This window comes from Panthera pardus, unplaced genomic scaffold (genome assembly GCF_024362965.1).
Source record: "Panthera pardus isolate Hobbes unplaced genomic scaffold, ASM2436296v1 HiC_scaffold_20, whole genome shotgun sequence".
NCBI lineage: Eukaryota > Metazoa > Chordata > Mammalia > Carnivora > Felidae > Panthera > Panthera pardus.
In genome coordinates, this window is record NW_026526766.1 from 71,418,921 (window position 1) to 71,439,928 (window position 21,008).

General features: G+C 37.7%; 1 protein-coding gene across 4 annotated transcripts in view; it reads right to left on the reverse strand.

Moving 5' to 3' along the window:
- Nucleotides 1-21,008, reverse strand: part of ECPAS (Ecm29 proteasome adaptor and scaffold) — a 106,624-nt gene that overhangs the window by 55,671 nt on the left and 29,945 nt on the right. For all 4 annotated transcript variants that reach the window (XM_053908176.1, XM_019454213.2, XM_053908174.1 and 1 more), the window contains 9 exons: nucleotides 20,344-20,460; nucleotides 18,753-18,871; nucleotides 17,471-17,620; nucleotides 13,936-14,104; nucleotides 10,924-11,063; nucleotides 7,111-7,192; nucleotides 4,830-4,949; nucleotides 1,727-1,812; nucleotides 1,394-1,472 (listed from right to left, as the gene is read on the reverse strand). In XM_053908176.1, the coding sequence (XP_053764151.1) occupies nucleotides 1,394-1,472; nucleotides 1,727-1,812; nucleotides 4,830-4,949; nucleotides 7,111-7,192; nucleotides 10,924-11,063; nucleotides 13,936-14,104; nucleotides 17,471-17,620; nucleotides 18,753-18,871; nucleotides 20,344-20,460 (1,062 nt within the window). The remainder of the gene's footprint in view (nucleotides 1-1,393; nucleotides 1,473-1,726; nucleotides 1,813-4,829; nucleotides 4,950-7,110; nucleotides 7,193-10,923; nucleotides 11,064-13,935; nucleotides 14,105-17,470; nucleotides 17,621-18,752; nucleotides 18,872-20,343; nucleotides 20,461-21,008) is intronic.

A 21,008-nucleotide genomic window follows, 5' to 3' on the forward strand; every position in this document is an offset into this window, starting at 1 on the left:
ACTAGGGTCCTCCATCTCTAACCCAAAACTGTGATAAGCTAAGCGAAGAACAATTACCTACAAGTCGGCATGATAACAAACAGCTTCCTCTCATATCTTCCATTACAAAAAATTAAAGGGATCACAGTCATCAAGAGAGTGAGGTTCCCTCCTCAGACAGACAGAATTTTACATCGTTTTATGAAAACCAATAGTCTGATGCCTCAAAACAAAGTAACCCCTCTGTGAGCTGAAGTTCATACAATTAGCATAGGGCTCACTCTTCTGCACCTAAACGGACACTCTTAAGGAGTCATCTGTTGGGAAGACAGGCAGGTGTCATCTCCAAGTACAGGGATCGGGGCCCTGTGGTTTTACCTGACCTCTCTAATCTATTTTTAAATATACAAATTCTCCCCTAAAAACCCAAAAGCACTTTTATTTCTACCGACCATCCCAAGCATCTGACTATCCATGCCATAAAAATAACCTGGAAGGTTCGTTAGGCCTCAAAAACCACACAAATACTATTCAGTAAAAGACAGGAGAGCCAAGCCCCCAAAACACAACTGCACACCAAAGAATGGCTTTTCACTAATAATACCTGTTAATGTGCATTCAGTGCACCGATAATGGTGTGTGATCTCCTTTAATCTTCACAATAATCCAATGAAGAGGTATTATTTTTCCAATCAAGAGCAGAGCTCCAAAGATTTTAAGCCACTCATCAAAGAACAAAACTAGGATTCAAACTCAATTCTAACTCCAAATGCCAGGATCTTAGTGACTATACCACTGCAAACGTGCATTTGTGTGTAGCTCAGACTTAGGAAAATAACGCTAACTGGAGTTCTTAAATCTTACTTTCTTTAGCAAATTCACCTGAACTAATGAAGACGGCATGGCACGAGGGACACAGCCAGGACAAACAGGATTCAAAACACTTGGTTTCAAGGAAGCCTCATCTCACTGAGCTTAAGGAATCAAAAACTTACTGAATGCATGTTGTTACAGAATTGTGAATAGGTAAAAGCTCAGCCCTTAAGAATTAACACAATTTCTGAATCTAAGCAAATCCAAATAAACATCCACATGAAAACAAATCATAAAATAAAATTTACTTCTTTCCATTCCATTTTTGCAGAGTGCCTAAAAGCAGAATAAAGTGCAAATGCTTTAAAAAAGATAAGACCTCTCAAAATTCATATCAATTTTTTTAACACTTAGTTCCAAAAAAAAAAAAAAAAGCAAAAGGTGGCAGTAATTTCTGAAATTTGTACCACTTCAAGTAAAAATGCTAGAAATGATGGAACAACAGCAAACTGTAACTAACTAAACCAACATGTAGACCAGAAAGGTGGATAACATTCTAAAATAGAAGCTGTTAACAATATGTAAAAGACAAGTCACTTACTTCTTTATATTCATTGATTAGCTTGGTCAGGCCATTCAAAAGCATTGGACCTAGGGGCTTAATCTTGATTTCTGGACAACTTTAAAAAAAATAGCACACATACACAAAGCAAGATAAAAATCTCGTTATTATTTATCTTTTCAGATGATTACTTCAAATAATGAGACACAACTGAAATAAATTAAAATAATCTATTGAAACCTACAACTTTTTTTTTTTTTTTTTTTAAGATGAGCAAACATGGATTTCTTTCTGGATAGGAAAGAAATACTTGAAACATCTGATCATTACAACAGCTTGAAATGTTACAGTCAAATAGTTGAAAAAACTTACGTTATACAAATGTGATGCACAAACTGCAAGGATAACGTTCTCAATTTTGAATTTGTATTTGTACCAAAGAGTCCGTCATACACCACCTACAAGAAAGGGACAATGACAATACCAATTAATAGCAGCAATTTACTATTTTCAAATATTAGGCTTCAACAGCAGATATTGTGCACCACCCCTCATTCTTCAAAATTAATGATTATAATCATTTTAGCTGACCACCGTAGGAAGCCAGCCAATCAGTGGCTCCAGTCAGTAGTCCATGAAGTACAAACACAAAGGTTGACCTTACAAGTCTGCAAAACTTGTGGCTCTACCACCAGAAAGCAACAGAGCTCACAGCAGGCCCCCTCTCTGCCACTCTGTACCACACAGGGGATACTATCAGATAAAACCACTTTGGGTGTATTAAGTTCCTCAATTACATGCAGTCATTCTGAACAGATTATATAAAAACCTCACAGAAAACACCAAGATTAAAGCATTCTACAAGCGGACAGTCGGGACACAGGTGCTCCATGTATTGTGCAGTCATGTCTAGGTGGCAAAAGAGCACATAGTACATGAGTTTTGTGCAGCATCCAGAAGGCTCAAAGAAATCTAAATTTCCCAAATTTCTACTTTTTATGGGATAGTCTTACACTTAAAAAAAAAAATCTCCTTACACTGGTTCCTAAAACTACTAGTAGTATTCTGATCTTACTTAACAACGACATGTGACTGAACACAGAACAGGACTGAGCCTCTAATGGGTAACCGACACTATGCAAGGTGTTGCGAGATACAAAGAGGGCAGCATCACTCCCAAGGTACTCGATCGTGTTGAGGGGTCAAAATGTACATACATTAAAAATGATATAGGACAATATATAATCACATGCTACTTTTTTGGAAAAGACTTTTAGAAAATTTATCTGATAATGCTATATTATATAGAGTAATATGGTAAAATGAAAGAAGCAAAAGGAATAATCAACACTAATGTTTTGTCAGAAAAAATAAAATTCATGGTGCTTACATTATATGCAAAGAATTATGCTACGTTCAAAATCAAGATGAGGTAACATATGACTAATTAAAGGCACTGGTATCAGGAAAGAAGAGGCTCATCTAAATGATACCTTGAAGGATTCTATGACTGAAAGGTGGAGGGGGTGGGCGGGGCCAATTATGTAGAACAGTAATATGCAATCATTAAAAACAGGAATATAACAAAGAATGTGTGCGATGAACAAGGAGTTTGTCTTTGAATATACAAAGTTTCGGCTAGATTTATTTTGAAAACACTAAATAACTACAAATAAATTATACACCTACAGGATATCTATGAATACTCTGTCACAAAATTCTAGCTGCTTATTATGTAACATAGTGTTACTACAACCAAATATTCTGAACCAAAATTATCAAGACACTGTCTGGGAAACAGTGCTTGGGAATACCAATTATAAAACACCAATCATGAAAAAGAAATGAAAGAAGCTCCGTGATAATTTTATGTTTAAGGAGACACAAAACAATACTTTAAAGTTACTCAAATCCTAGAGTGCCAGATGTGGAGAATACAAGTTTTATCATCTAAGAGGAGGAAGCAGCCACTGATACAAAATAGGCTTTAAGAGGGAGAGATGCTAAGAAGTCTATGTCCACCATACAGTGAACACGAAGGAGAGTGTTCTCATTCTGGGACTGAAAGAGAAGGGTGGCAGGAAATGGGAACATTTTTCAGACGGGAGGTAGCACACTGGAGTGCATCCTGAAACATGAGTAGATGTTTACCAAGCTAAAGGGGGAAGAGGAGCTCTGCCAGGTAAAGGGAACATTCTGAGCAGAGACAGAGCCATGAAAACAGTATATTTCAAGAGGAACAATTTTTGTTGGAGCTTAAGGTACATGGTAAGGTGGGGGTGGGGGGCAAGAGAGGAGACTGGAAGATAAATAACTGCTAACTTTTCAGCGGTTACTAGGAACCTGATAATTGAATGAGAACTAGCCACTGCTAGTGGGAAAAAAATTTCGGGTGGAAATTTAGGGTGGAATTAGGGTGGAAAAAAAATTTTTTTTAGAAAAACAGGAAAAGCTCTGACACTGATTTAAGTTCAAAAGCAAATAACTAATGACAAAATTATACCCAAATCTCTCTATTCCTGAGCTCTGCTGGTCACCACTTGGATAAAAGGTAAGAGCTTTTGCAGAGGGACTCATCCCACATCAAAAGAGAGTATAAGGATTTCCAATGCAGCAAAAGCCCTGGTGGCAACAGAGAAAACAGAATGGCTGTGGGCAAGAGGAAGGGAAACAAGATAGGAGATTACTGGAATAACCAAAATAAGAAAGGACAGTCTCAATTAACACCAGCATTAAATATAGGGAGATAAAGACATTAAGAAGGCAGAATCAAGAGGATTTGGCCATTGTCATCACATGGGGTTCTTTTCCACTTAACTGACTGGTAGAAACTTGTTCACTTAAAAACATTTTTGGAGCACATGAGTGGCTTAGTCAGTTAAGTGTTCAATTTTGATTTCGGCTCAGGTCATGATCTCACGGTTCATGGGTTCAAGCTCTACGTCAGGTTCTGTGCTGACAATGCACAGCCTGCTTGGGATTCTCTCTTTCTCTCAAAATAAATAGGTAAGCTTAAGAAAAGAAAAAAGAAGAGAAAAGGAGAAAAGGAGAAAAGGAGAGGGAAGGGGAGGGGAGGGGAGGGGAGGGGAGGGGAGGGGAGGGGAGGGAAGGGAAGGGAAGGGAAGGGAAGGGAAGGGAAGGGAAGGGAAGGGAAGGGAAGGAAAAAGAAGACAGAAAAAGAAGACAAAAAAAACCACACATTTTTGGAGAAGAGCAACTCAGAAAAACATTAGTTTGAAAGGACAGTCACCATACATTTAAGTTGGATGTTAACTATATATAGTACACACTCGACAACAAAAATTTTTTAAATCATTTCTGCAGTTACACTTGAGATAGAAAAAAAGATGGATTCTCATTAATCTTGTTAATACGTCAATGCATCTCCTAAATATCCATTAATGCATTTCTTTCTCTAATTAAACAGACATAAAAGTTGTAAACAGGCCATTTTTCTCTGCAAAGAACAAATTACCTGAATGTTAGCAGGGAACGTTTCTGCAGCTTGTCTAGAACGAAGGAGATGGGGGACAATCTTCAACTTGACCCTTGTACTGACTGGGTCCCTCTTCAGCTCTGGCTTCAGAACTGCTCCCTGTTCAAAAGATGTTTAATTATAACTCAGCATTTCAAAATTACTGTGTGCTGAAAAAGTCATGAGAGATCATCTAAATCAGTAGTCTCTCAAGCTTTTGTTTCAAGATCACTTTACACTCTTACAAACTACTGAACACACAGAGTTTTTGCTTATATTGGAACACCTATCACCATATGCTACATTAAAAACTAAACTGAGAAATTTTTACATATTCACTTAAAATTATATTAATAAACCTATCATATATTTTAATAACATGTTTTTTAGAAAATTAACTATATTTTCCCAGACAAAAAACTGTACTGACATTGTTTCATGTTTTTCTATAAATATCTTGATTGTCCACCTTAATAGAAGAGAGTTGGATTCTTTTATCTTCTACATTCAATCTATTGTGGTTATGTTATTTTGGTTAAATTACATTTAAAAAAAAAAAACCAGTTTCAAAAAAGATACATGATTGGAAAACTTGGGATGATTTTAGCCTTTTCAGGTACTTGTAGATATTCTTTGACACTATGCCAAAACTTAATAAACAACAGCACCTTGAAGGTTAAAATCTGGATTTGAAACCGTTATCACTGAACTTTTGCATATTGTGTCATCCTAAATTCCACTGAGCTATAACCTTTTAACACTTCTATAACATCACCGGTCATTTGGAAAATAGTGGCTCACTGAGTTAAGCAAACATCTCATTATAAAGCATTTTTAAAAATCACACGTTAATATCACCACCAGTCTCATCAGAAAAATCTGTAGGTACTAACAAGCAGTCAGGCTCATTGTGATGGGATTCAAGTTTCCCTAAATTCTAACTTTTGCTTGAAAGTTCAACTTTTACCACTGGCAATAGACTGTATTAACTGTTCTTGAAGCCTCATTTCTTCATTTTGGAGAACATATCTGCCAAATACCATCTCAATAACCACAGTTGCCCTGTCTACAGGTAAAATAAGTTTTACCGCTTCATCAAAGATATTCTTAAGTAAAGCTGAGTTTTCTTCTTTTTTTTTTCAACCATGAGTGCTGACGATAAAGAGCAGAATAACTACTAGTGCTATTTGGTGACACAGTTCTGGTCTGTGCTAAGACCCCAGCAGTGACACCCATCATTGTTTTAGCACCATCAGTATAAATATCAACATGGTTTAAAAAAAAAAAAAAGTCTCCCTATGACCCAACAAGGGTGCACGGACCACATTCTAAACACCACAGATTTAATCAAACCCTTTCATGTCCCACATGAAGAATATGAGCCAAGAAAAGCTCTGTAATTAGCCAAATTCCTCCTCCCCAGTACAACATTTATGTGCAGCCACTCAGGACCAGAACCCAGAGTGACAGGGAGGCTCCCAGTTCCCAATTCATTGTTCTTTCTGCTACATGACACTCAATTTAACCTAACTGGAAATGGTATGACTTTTAAAATAACTATTTATGGCTTAAAAAGCAGACAAGCAAACAAACAAACAATAAACCTTGTATGTCTGGATATGGACTTGAGAACACTTTTAAACACAGTGAACCAAACAGAACTTAGGTCATTAAGCAAACGCCTTAATTTGAGGCTTCAGAAGAACCCACCTATTGTTCTAGATTCTAGACCAGAGGTCAACAAACTAGAGCCTATGGCCAAATCTGGCCCACCATCTGTCTTGATATGAGTAAGAATATGTTTATGTTTTCAAATGATTCTTTAAAAATCAAAAGAATAATATTTTATAATATACGAATATCATATGAAATTCAAATTTCAGTACCCATAAAGATATACTGGCACACAGCCATGCTCCTTCTGTTATGTGCTGCCTATGGCTGCTTCCATGTTAGGGCAAAGTTAAATAGTTGCTGCCTCAGAACCACATGGCCAGCAAAGCCTAAATAATTTACAGAAAACAGGTGTGGATCCCTAATCTACACAGTGTATCATCATTATTTAAGCACAGGAATTGAAACTACCAGATCAAATAAACTAAGTTACCAGAAAATTTTAATCCACCCAGACTAGCATGGCTTAAAATTTCCTCCTATATTTCCTACAGTACAGGTTCGGCTTAAAATCAAAATAACTAGGGAGAAAAAAATTCAAATATATGGAGCTCCTATCAACCAAATGTTTTTTATTACGATGTGAGAATAAATCAAAACAACCTACCTCTTTCGTCTTCAGTGGTATATCTCCAAGGTATACCTTGTACATCTTATTAATGATGGCAGGATTATTCCAGTCAATCAAGCTACAGAAGGTTTCAACACAGCTTGTTAAAATTATTTTTCTCCCACTTCAATTATCTCAAAAAACACACAGCCCCAATATTTGTTACCAAAGGAAATGTTAGAAATACACAAATGAACTGGGCAACTGACATTGTAGAAGAAAAGGAAAGGGATTAATTTAGATCAAAATTAGTTTTTAAACAGAAATACATTAAGTATGGGCACCTGGGTGGTTCAGTCGCTTGAGTGTCCAGCTCTGTATTCCAGCTCAGGTCAAGATCCCACAGTTCGTGGGATCGAGCCCCGCATAGGGCTTTGTGCGGAGAGCGTGGAACCTGCTTGAGATTCTGTTTCTCCCTTTCTCTCTGCGCCCCCCGCCCCTTTCAAAAATAAATAAATAAACTGAGGCGCCTGGATGGCTCAGTCAGTTAAGTATCCAACTTTGGCTCAGGTCATGATCTCGCAGTTCATGAGTTTGAGCCCTGTGTCGGGCTCTGTGCTGATGGCTCAGAGCCTGGAGCCTGCTTCAGATTCTGTGTCTCCCTGTCTCTCTGCCCCTCCCCTGCTCGTGCACTGTCTCTCTCTCTCAAAAATAAACAAACGTTAAATAAATAAACTTTAAAAAAATACAGTAAGTCACTTATCCCACCCTGACTCAAAAAATCATTATATCCACAGTCCAATTTGACACCACACAAGAAAAAATGGACTGCATTCCACTCTCAAGGCCAATGCCATGGAGCAGTTCTGACAGAGCAGAGCTAGACTACGCTTGTTCAAAGAGCCCTGAGCCAAGCATCTGTTTAACCATTTGGAAATTCAAAAGTGACAAGGAAAGCGACAAAAAAATTCATCCATTAAACCCACACCCTAAGAAGCCCCTCCCATTTCTCTTAAATTGTGTCACTGTGATTCCTAGCCTCCCCCTCTTCCTTATCTATCAGCACATATTTGCAGCTTTATCATCTAATTCTATACAGCAGTCATGCTGCCATTAGTCACTGAGACTTGCTCCTTAGTGAGCTCCACCAGCAGGTGAATTAGAATATAGCGTTGATTGGCGGTGGGCACCTGCCCTCTGCAGCAGCCCCTCCCAGTCGTTTTACAAACCTAGCAACACTGCAATCCTGCATTTCACGTATCAGTGAGATTTAACAATACTGTCTTCTCTCTGTCTTTTGACATTGGTTCTGCTTCAAGCTATACTGTATCTGTGTAAACACAGTTTACGATGCTGCTTTGACGGTTTTTCTTATCCACCTCTTCTTTCATAGTTTATCAATCTGCCTCTTCCACTATCCTTGAAGACAGTCCACGATTCTATTTTAGTTATTATTCACCTCCATCTTTCCTCAGCCGATTGCTACTAACTAATCCTCAAGCTCTACCTATGTTTCCCTTCTATAAATACGTCAGGTATATTTTGACAAAACACACACACATTAGTAAAATGAAGTAAAACTTAACAGTAAAACAAACTAAACACTTTAATAAGGATAATTTTTACTGTATCGTATATTTTCCTTTTGCCATCTTTATAGTTTTAGAAATGTATAAACATATGTTTGATGTGAAAATTCAAAAATGTATAGAAATGTATAATCGGTACCATATCCCTCTCTATTCCCTTTCAGTAGCCACTAATTTTGGTGTATCTTTTCCTAGACTTCTTTTCTATGCATGTAAAATGGGTGGCTGGGTGGGTGGGTACAGCAGGCAGGTAGGGAAATAAACAGATCAATAGATAGATGGATCACATGGAGAGATACTTCAGGATTTTTCTTTAACAAAATGGGAAAATATCTACATATTGTTCTCAACTTACTTTTTATCTCTTAAAAATGTCATACTATTCTTTCTGAAAAAATGGACACTTGTTTTAATAGACAAAGCCAAAACTAATTAGGATACTTCTAGACCACATTTTTATTTCCAACAATCCAATCCACTACATGGTGTAAAGATTGGGGCCAGTTCAAACACAATGAGAAGTTTTAAAGAAAGATTTTCTGATACTTCAAAACCAAAAGTCTTTGAAAGGAAAAGGCAGTTACAAGCAGCATGAAGGAATTTCAGACCTGGGGAGGGAATATCAAAGTACAGTTCTGTCCAACTTTCTTATTTACAGAGCCCAAGATCTGGCGAGGTTATGAGAGTCCTCCATTCTCAATCAGTGAGAGGCATGACCAGAAGTAACTAACTGTGTAAGAATCCGCTCCTCCTATATGCCACCTCCCCTGCCCTGTAGCAGTGAGCTGTTCCCAACCATCACCATACGTGCAGCTTGCTTACTGAAATGGAACCATATTATCAAAGACACAAAGAAGTTAACTTCCTTATTCTGTAATACCTATTTGTATTGGTTTCTTTGAAAAGGGAAAACTACAATACGCATTCCACTGCCTTTTAGCACGTTATTACATTAAGCATTGAAACAAATTTAATAATTATTCCATAATTTGGCTTTTTCAACCAAGTAACTTCAATTTTTCATGTCATTGTTCAGTCTTCACACATCTCATTTTTTAAATCAGTACACACATTATTTTGTATTCTGCTTTATTCATTTGCCATTCCTTGGGAGCAATTTCCATGTTGCTTTATTACTTTTATAATTATTTCGGCAGATATATAATATTCCATATAGATACACAGAGTTAATTTACTTAACTATTTCCCTATAGCGAAAATAATTTGTTTCCATTTTTCTTACAATTGTAGGAAATGGTATAATGAGCAAATCTATAACATTTTTCTAAATATATTTTTCTTCTTTTGAATGACTCTCTTAGCATAAATTCCCAGAAGATTTACATAAAAGATTATAAATATTTTTATGATTCACTGCATACTTCAAACTGCTTTCCAAAAATTATTTTAGCTTATAATGCCAATCAACAGAATATAAAAATAGCAGTTTCAACAGAAACTAAATGGAGTTTCAACTATTACACAATTTTATTTACCAATGGGTACAAATTGGTGCACCAGTGTTTTATTTTGCACTGATTTGATTTCTCATACAAAATATTTCCTATGAGGGGCACCTGAGTGGCTCAGTCAGTTGGGCGTCCAACTTCAGCTAGGGTCATGATCTCACAGTCTGTTCGAGCCCCACAATGGGCTCTGTGCTGGCAGCGCAGAGCCTGGAGCCTGCTTCAGATTCTGTGTCTTCCTCTCTCTCTGCCCTTCCGCCATTCACACTCTCTCTCTCTCTCTCTCTCTCTCTCTCTCAAAAAAAAACATTAAAAAAAATTTTTTTTTAATTTTCTATGAGCCTTTTAGTATTTGTATTTCTTCACATGTGAATTAAGATCTATTCAGCACCACTTTTCACAGGACCTGATTTTTACCATATCAATCCTAATATGTACATATCCTTTATTAAAAGCAATCTCCATTGGTTTCACACAAAGGAAGAGTCAAAAATGAGTAATTTCTGGGTTTTGGCATTTTTCTTAACATTAATTATTTTAAGTCCATTTACCTAGCCGCCAAAGGTCTCATTTCTTGTGGTAATATTTCTAATCCATTCCAGTTTTAAACTGCATCTCCAAACAGCTTCTCTTCTTTGTCTTATACAGAATCCTGCTCTTAGGCAAACTGTCTTTATTAAAAATTAAGTATATTTCATAACCTCCTAAATCAAATGTCTCATTACAGAATCCTGAAAGAAGAAATCTGTGCTCAGTGAGCTTTTAGAAATATAGCCTCTTTTCATCTTTTAAAGGTGAAAAGAGATGTAGTTTACCTTTGCTTGCTTTTCAATTCTAGGTCCGCTGCTGTCGCTACACTGTGGCGTGTGTCACTAGAAGCAATCACCAGGTGGAGAACAGCTTCAAGTTCAGGCACCTGCTCAGCTTCTATGAATTTCACTATACCCAATTTGCACTGCAGATAAATGAAGGGAAGGAGAAACAGTGATCAAAGAAACAAAGACCCCCAACCAAAAATACTGTTTAACAGACCAGTATGGTCATATACCAAGGATCAACAGTAACAACAGGAGCAGCTCCTGTTTAGGCTTACATCGTGTCAGGGACTGTATATGATATATATTCACGATTTCATTTAACCCTCACAATCTATGAGATAAGCAATATTATACCCATTTTTCTGATGAGGGAACTGAGGCAAGGCTTAAGAATTTAGACACATAGTAAGTGATGAAAACAAGATTCAAACCCAAGTCTCTCCAACTCGAAGACCATTATGATACACAGCCTTCCTACTTAGGTTACAGTCTCTCTAGAATGATAAAGCCTTGAACTGAAGTCCAAATTTGGAGCCTGCAGGTAAGAGAGTGGAACATTATGAATAAAGTGCTCCATGGATTGTTTTGACATTTCAAAAAGAACTAAACCACATTCCACAGAGTTCCACTCTATTGTTAACATATTCATTCTGTCCTCAATATTCTTACATACTGAAAACAACAGGATTTCAAACACACTCTAATGAAGGTAAGTGAAATTCTAACCAAACACTATTCAATGTAATTGAATGGCTCAAATGAAACACAGACTGAAGAGGGATTCTAATTTGAATTTCATGCAGTGTGAAGGAGCTACGAATTTCATAAAAATTCTATTTAGGACACATGTGCCTGAAGAGTAAAACTGTCTTTACCTAAAAGCCAGTTACATAATAGTTATTATGTATATGAATCAAGATTGATAGAGTTTATAATTATTAAATGACAATGGGTTCAATTTAAAAAGATATATAAACAGATCATAAAACGCTTGTCTTCCTTCCCCTTGTTCAACACAACCTACTTGTAACAAGAGCTACAACAGAAAGCACTCAAACACTTAAGCCATAGAAAAACAATTATGGAAATTAACTACACAAAGATATAAACAAAAAAATGTGCAAAGAAAACTGAAAACAGTACTAATGCCCATCAATAGGAGACTAGTTAAAACCTTATGTGGTTTACACATAACTAAACTTTATATAAACATTTAAAAAGATGACTTTTTTAAAAAACCTGATATGCTGTTAAATGAAAAAAGTAAACTACAAACCATATATTATATATAAATGTGCAATGTAATATAAAAATGTATTGTGTAAAACTGTAATAGTGTATACACACACATACACACACACACACACAGTAGGTTGTAAGAATGACAAACTAGGGGGAACACCCAGGTGGCTCAGTTGATTAAGTTTCTGACCTGAGACCAGGTCATGATCTCACGGTTCATGGGTTCGAGCCCCGCATTGGGCTCTGTGCTGACAGCTGAGAGCCTGGAACCTGCTTTGAATTCTGTGTCTCCTTCTCTCTCTGCCCCTCCCCAACTCATGCTCTGTCTCTCTCTCTCTTTCTCTCTCTCTCATGAATAAATGTTTAAAAAAAAATGACAAACTAGGGTGGCAGGATTCCAGGTAATTTCTAATTTGTCTTTATAATGTTCTGTGCTGTTTGAATCTTTACATTATCATGACTATCATTAGAAAAAATAAAAACCATTTTTATTGAAATAAAAACAAAATTTTATTTCATCTTTGAAATGAAATGGTTCACTTCAACACCAAACTATAAAACTGACAAAAAACATAGGCCTTTAGAAATTAGCAAATAATTACTGACATGATATTACAATTTAATGGTAACAACTACTCGCCAGCACTTAAGAGCTTTAGCCCTCAGAAAGACCTAGAGTCAAAGCCTAGAGCTAGAAGTGAGACCATGGTACATCTCAAAACCTCAGTTCCTTTTACAGAATGGAACAATTTCTTTACCTCTCTGGGTCGCCGTAAGGATTAAATGAGACAATGTATTCAAAGTGCTCAGCACAGTGCCTGTCACATAGATCACACTCAAAAAAGAGTAGCCTCTACTACGATTTACCTTTCTTTCTTACTTACATCCTGGTTTGAGGAGGGAAAAAAAGATCTATAACACATGAAGAAGTAAATCTACTCAAACATAACCCTCACTGAACAAATCATTCTATAAATCTGTGAGTGGCAGGAATGCCCCGCTTGCCTTTTTCCCTCTCCTGGGGAACACTGTTTTGATCAGTGGTCAGTTACATTCCCAAAAAGAAAAAGATCAAATCATTTAGACTGCCATGGAGAGATAAAGGAAGGATTGGAAGACTAACCCATGTTGCTTGAATTCCAAAATAATTACATACTGATCTCATCTGTTCTTCCCTGAGGTGCCTGAGGGCACAGACACAGTGAGGCAACTTCTCTGGAGAGCACCAGTCTTTTTTAAAAGCTGCTCAGAGAACATCTGTGTCCTGTTTAAATCCAGAATAAAATTCTTAATGCCAATTTTTAAATTCCCAGGAAGAAATATAAAAGGGAGTCATGCTTTTCCCCCATATTGTCACATGAGTATAGGAGTTCTTCAGTTTACACAAAAGGTACAGCCCTAAAAAGCTGAATAACCTGATATAAATTGTATTTTAACTGCACCAAAATAGCTAGATGATTATTAAACCTATAATTAAAAGCTAAAATGAAAGAAGTGAGACATAGTCTCTAAGGGGACTGTATTTTACCCCTGAACTATGTACACAATGTTAGAAAAACTGAAAAGCGCTTCCCACTCCTCCCTTCCCTTGGGGCTTTAACAAATAACTGACACCATGAAGAGAGCACATTACATCAATCGGTCCTTGCAAACATATTTCATTAGAGAGCCTGAATACGTGGGAATTATGTTACACATGCTTCCATGGACTTCATAGGGGCTGGTATACAGGGGGAGGTTCCATTATGAACAAGCAGTGTACGATACCTGTTCCAACTGTTCAGGTGTCCACGGGTTATCACCAATAACTCGCTTAGCTGCATAAAAACTCATTCCTGGAGGAGGCTGTGGTATTCCAGAACCTCCCCCACTATTTGAAGAAGAACTCTGTCCTGAAGATGAATTTTGGCGACTCTGGGATTCATTTAACACATATCTGAAAAGGAAACAAATTTAACCTCCTTCTTAAAACACATACACACACATGCATATTTAATACACTCAGTTATATACTTTTCTCCCAGAGAATTTTTCTAGAATACTTGAAATTACAATTTCATCATAAAGAAAAATTCTAAAGGTGTCTAAAAAACCTATTTACATCTTTAACAAATTAACTGTTAAGAGTCCATCTGTTCGGGGCACCTGGGTGGCTCAGTCGGTTAAGCATCCGACTTCGGCTCAGGTCACGATCTCGCAGTATGCGAGTTCGAGCCCTGCGTCGGGCTCTGTGCTGACCGCTCAGAGCCTGGAGCCTGTTTCAGATTCTGTGTCTCCCTCTCTCTCTGCCCCTCCCCCGTTCATGCTCTGTCTCTCTCTGTCTCAAAAATAAATAAACGTTAAAAAAAAAAAAATTAAAAAAAAAAAAAAAGAGTCCATCTGTTCAACTTTGTTACAAATGAACTATTACAGTTACCAACAATGAGTATAAATATTTTGCTCTCAATCTATAAATACAACTATTCAAGAGCCACTATGGGCCCACTGCATTTTGAGTTTCTGGTTGAACAATAACAGAGAAAGGTTAGCTGACTGCAAGAAGGGCCTAAAAAAAAAAAAATTATTATTCTATATCCAAAGCACAGAACATTTTTAGTCAGTCCCATTTTTGTTAAGTTGCAATCCACCTCCAATTCTCCTTATATCCCTGCATTAGAAAACCCACTGAAACCTCCAACACATACACTCCAAACACATAACACCCCAAAAAGGAAAAAAAAATTCAAAAGAACCCAAAGAGGAAAAGTCGTAACAATTAGCTTTTCCCATTGTATGTTCAAAGCCCTTTGTAGCTACTTATTAATTTACCATCCTATTTCCATTTTTGGCTTCTATAGATTAAACATAAGTTTTCTGGTAAATTATTTTTGATCCAGTTAAACTGGTAGTTCTCATCTAGGAAATGAAAATTTTGAAAAAAAAAATTTAATTCAAGTCCCTTCCAAACTCTAAAGTTCTATGCTGACTTATTATGACTGAACATTAAAATGAAATACTCGCTGTTGGGGCACCTGGATGGCTTCAGTAGGTTGCATGTCCAACTCTTGGTTTTGGCTGAGGACATGGCCTCATGGCTTTGTGGATTCGAGCCTCACATCATGCTCTGTGCTGGCAGCACGAAGCCTGCTTGGGATTCTCTCTCTCCCTCTCTAGCTGCCCTTCCCTGACTTGTGTTATCTCTGTCTCTCTCAAAATAAATAAATAAACTTTAAAAAAAAAATTTTTTTAATGAAATATTCGCTGTAATAGAAATTAAACACTTGGATCCTGATGGTATAGTAAATTATTCCATATTATTTACTTGCTATATCCATTCAATTCCTAAATCCATCTACTAAAAAAAAAAAAAACAAAACAGGGGCTCCTGGGTGGCTTAGTCGGTTGAGCAGCCAACTTTGGCTCAGGTCATGATCTCACGGTCTGTGAGTTCGAGCCCCGAGTTGGGCTCTGTGCTGACAGCTCAGAGCCTGGAGCCTGTTTCAGATTCTGTGTCTCCCTCTCTCTGACCCTCCCCCGTTCATGCTCTGTCTCTCTCTGTCTCAAAAATAAATAAACGTTAAAAAAAAAATTTTTTTTAATAAAAAAACAAAACAAAACAAAAAAAAACCTGTTAAGGAACCACTTTAATATTTTTATAAAAATAAGGCAAATTCTCACTGGTAAGAAAAACTGGATTGAGTACATTATGTGCCAAAGTTAAATTTGGATTTGGTAAGAAAAACTGGATTGAGTACATCATGTGCCTAAGTTAAATTTGGATTTCAAAGTTTATTTACCAAAGCCATCATCACCTGCCAATTCTGGCTGCCTCCTGATTTAACAATTATAAAAAGGAGGTTTTTATTTATTTCTAAGTTATAAGCAAGACTGGTGGTGGTCAGTAAATTAATCAATAATTACCAAACAGCTAACATTATGCAAAACATCATCCTAAGCACACGTCAGAAGCATTCCAAGAGGTGTGAGGTTGAGTCCCTGCCATCTGGAGATCTGGAGCAAGCTGAGATAATAACACATATAACAGCGTTTGACATGATACCACAGGGCAAAGAAACCACCGAAAAATAAGAAATGGTATGACAGGTACTAGACAGAGGTAGTAGAAGTGTTTCAAGGTCTGAAAAATAAAGCCACCAAACAAGAGGGGTGGGAAGGAAGCAAACTGGAAAGGAAGGAAATCGTACAGCACGAACCCTCTTGTGTCTGGATGGAGGGACAGATGATATGGGGCTCCGCACGGTAAGCTTATAGTGTATGTTCTACTCTTGATCAGGGAAGAGACAAGAAAAGCAGCATTTTAGATCAATATCTCTGGAAGCAAGAAAATAATTAGGCCAGAAGCTGATCACAACCTGGGCCACTGTGCCAGGGACCAGAGCTAGGTAAAACAGCTCTTGGCTTTAACAAGTCCCAATCCATTAGGGAAGACAGATGTGTCAGCAGTGTGATAAATACACAAAGTGGTGATACAGATGGATGTGAGTGTCATTAAGGACACGGAAAATGGCATTCTCTGCCCAGGGAAAGAAATTCATGCCAGAGACACACACTGCTGACGTCTAAGCTAGTTTGAGGTGCTTTTTCAAAGCAGTTTTTTTGGCTGTTGTTTTCTTTTTCTTTCTTTCTTTCTTCCCTGCTTTTTTGATGGGCAAGCATTTTAAGCAGAGAGAACTGTACTGTCTTAAAACACGAAAGGCAAGGACACATAAGAGCGCATCAAATGCATGAGTAGTAACGACTGGAAAACGATAGCCCAAGGACTTTAAGGTGTGACTGGTAAGAGGCGCGCATAAAAATCAGGGACCTTTCTGGCAGTGTAGAGAGTTTTGAAGAAGAGCAGCTGGTGAGAAAGTCGTGACAAGAGCTGAACAGAGACGAAAGTAGATGGCAGCGGGCAGCGGTGAGAGCGGTTTCAGGATGCATCAGGGAGCACAGAGGGGGAATTATGGGACTGGTATTAGCTAAAAGGAAAAGGGAAGCTGGAGGCAATTTATAACTATACCGACTCAGCTATGAGAACCATCACAGCACTGATGGCAATTAAAGAAAAGGATCTATTTTTATGGGGAAAAACGGATTTCAGCTTGGACAGGTTGAGCCCAAAATGGTTACAGCAGGTCCACACCTGTGAGGTCAATGAGCAGCGGAGCTGGGGTTTAGCAGAGGTCAGGGCTGCAGCAAACATGAAAATCTGAGACATATCCAATTTCAAGCAAAAGCTGAATCATTTAAAAGAGTACTTCACTCCACACAGTAAAAGAAGTTACTAATAAGGCTGCTTTGTTTTGATTTCTTAACCTACCCGTAAGGCATCAGAAGGACATCTAGCATGAAGTCCAAAAGCAGCTGCACAGTCTTTGGTTTCTCAGCAAGATTAAACGGAGAAGCTGATTTTGATGATTCAACAGGGTATTTCATGTGAAAAAGGGTTGGTATTAAAAGATGCATTAAGCTGAAAAAACAATTACATTTATTGCAACTACTTTAAAAATAAGGTTTTTATAACATGCAAATAACAGACAAAACAAAAATCATATAACATAAAGTGGCAAGTGTAGCAAGGGCCATGCATTTTCAACACCACCAATTTACAAAGTCCTAAACCCAGGGGCTAGCCTAGCTTGCTCTGCTACTGAAACCTCAGTATACTGAGCAAAGACTGCCATTTAGCCAACCTGGCTCATCACCAAAAACACCAGAAACACATGTACAAAATATGACCTCAGTGTTAGTATCTGAAGTTACCAAAAGAGTTTTCTATTAAACTTTAGGTAGTTCAACTTCCAACATGTTCCCTCAATAATTTTTTTTTCTTTTCCATAGTTAAAGTTATTCTAAAGCTAAAAAAATAAAAAGCAACGGTTTAATATTTTGAATAAACGTCCACTGTGTGAATTTACGTAACACGCCTTCTGTAATTCTTTCATTACACCTTTTGCTATTCTTAAAAACACATGAAAACTTCAAAGAGTGCTTGCACTGTTTATCAGTTGTATTTGTAAATACGTGGATTACAGTTTCTCTTTTAAAAATATACACACTCTAAAAAGTAAAGTAAAACCACCACTTAACTCCATCTTTCCTCCACAGTTCTGTGCTCTTCCTGACGATGCTCACTACAACCAGGCTACCCTACAGAACTCTGAGCCAAACCTGGACACTAAGTGTGTTATCTAAACCTTTTCACCCCTCCAATTCCCATATTAATATAAACAAGTGATCTGTTCCTTAAGAAAACTGCTCTAAGACTTCATACCCTCCGAAATGTTTTGATGAAAAGCACTTTATAACTAATTTGTGCAATCACATGAAATTAGCTTCTTCAAAATAATTAACAAAATAAATGCATTTAGATTGAGAAACACGTTGTTAGTTCTGCACATTTTCAATATGCTCACATCAAGAAATTTTATAATTACCAAAACAGTAACAATGAAATAACACAGGAAATTCAATTATTTGTCACCTGAAAGAGCTCAAGCCTTCACATTAGCCCAAGTAAAACAAAACGTGCGACTTTATTTTTTTGAAAGGTAGCTGTAGACTCATGCAGGTGAGAGGTAAGATAACTGAGGAGACCGTACCTATCCTGCTGTGGCTGAGGCTTCCCTTCCATGGCAGTAAGAAGCGTGGGGGCCAGTTCACATTGTTTTTCCACTGGCAGGCGAGGATAGCCCATCTTAACATAAATTATAGTAAAATTCTAATGCAACGAGAGAAAAGCAGGTGAGTGTGAAGGAAATACTCTGGGATTTCAAAGAAAACACACGGTTGATAACTTAGGGAGTTCTGTCATTAACAGAGAAATTACATTCTCTCTCCATACATTTACCACGTGTTTATTACAGCTTGATCAACTATTACATTTCAGGAAGAATTCCAGCCCTATTTAGTCAAAATGCTTGCTTTAAGATGTGCTGCACGTGAGGGAGCATGACCTAATCGAAAGTACTCATGCATACATCTATCAAACATTCCATTTTTTCACCTTAAATACATAAAATTTTATTTGTCAATTATGCCTCAATAAAGTTGGCGGGGTGGGGGGAATAAACCACTCAAATATGCAATGTTCGCTGAAAAGGAAAAGTAAGCATTTGGCCAATCTGAACCTACAGGCTACACATTAGCATTAATCCTTTGAAGCTAAGAGGAGACCAACTGTGAAATCCTAGGCTGTTGTTTCCCAACTGGTCAGTTACTACAGCCTCCTCAGTACACGGCAGTGCTCTGGTTCCTCACCCGGACAACTGACCAATGAATGATGAACCAAGGCAAACTGAGTGCTGTGGGTATGTCTGTATCGCTATAATCTGTATGAATGCCTCACTGTAAGCAAACTTATAAATGCGTATCTGGATCCACGCATAATTAAAGATTTGCTTTTCTGAAGGAGTCTTCACTTTATGAAGGAGGCTTCATAAGGTTATTCCTTTGAAGACATTCTCTTTGGCAGTTTTATTGGTACCTAATGTTCCTATCTGCTTAAAGAAAGGGACATCTGTAATGAAGCTGTATGTACAGAGCAGGCACAGAAAGATGTCTGGACCAGTACATGGCTCCCAAGGTTTGGAATCCAGATGTTACATAAGACCCAATAGATTCTGACTCAAAGCTAGAAACAACAAGGCCAGGAAGAGATCATCTGACATCCCATGGCATCAACACTCTTATACATTTACTTTTCATGAAAACAACAATTTAATAGGAGTATTTCTTACCAGGCTCAGTTTACTTCACTTTTAAAAAGGATACCTTTCTGAACACATCAGAAACAGAATTTTTAAAAATTCAGCTTCCTATCCTTGCCATTTACCTTTCGTTGCCTTCTTCTATTATCATTTATTTATTCATGCCTATGCTACATAAACCTTTCTTCTCTCTATTCAGACTGGTCTCACACAAGCTTCTGCTAAGAATCCAACCATTCCTTTATATACCAGCATACCTGACAAGTCATTTCACCAACCTTCCTTTGCCCCATGGAAATGACCATGCCTTATCCTATTCCTACCATTTCAGTGGAAAAACAGTGTGTCATCTAAAGGAAAATATCGCATATTCCATTTAGAATTAGTCTAAGGTGAGGTTCTAAACTTGCCAATATAGTGATGGCATCTAGTAAGTGTTAGGAGAGAAAACTTACATCAGACAACATTCCAAAAGAACACTCACTGTGACAAAGGAAACTGCAGCCGGGTCCTGGTATTGAACCAATAGTGTCTCTACCGGGAGCTGTATTTTGGGGCGGCTTTTTATACGCTTATTCAGATGGACCAACAGTTCCATTACCTAAGATACAGAAAGATATGAATTGAAATTATTGATACCTTTGAAACAAATTCATTTTTCCAACATTACTTAATTTGATGAATAGCAGCTACTTTGTTCTTTTAAAGGACATAAATGTAACATTCCAGAAAGGGAATTTACAATATCAAGGTCCTGTTCCAAAATGCTGTGCCCCCCAAGGCTGGGATCCCAGCTGAGCCTATACTGAGGCACTATTCCCCAAAAGACCTGCAAATAAATGACTGTAACACCCTACACCACGGACTGAACATTTGTGTCTCCCTAAAACTCATCTGTTGAAGCCCTAATCCCCAGTTTTCTGGTTTTAGGAGGTACTTAGAGTTGGCTAACATCATGGGGGTGGGGTCCCCCCCAATGAGATTGGTGTCCTAACAAGGGGATGAAGGGATTAGAGTCCTCTCTCTTTCTTCCCCTCTTGAGCATGCAGCAAGGAGGCTGCCTCTGTCAACCAGGAAGGTCCCTCCACAAGGAGACAGACCTGCTGGCACCCTGACCTCAGACTCACAGCCTCCAGAACTGGGAGAAAT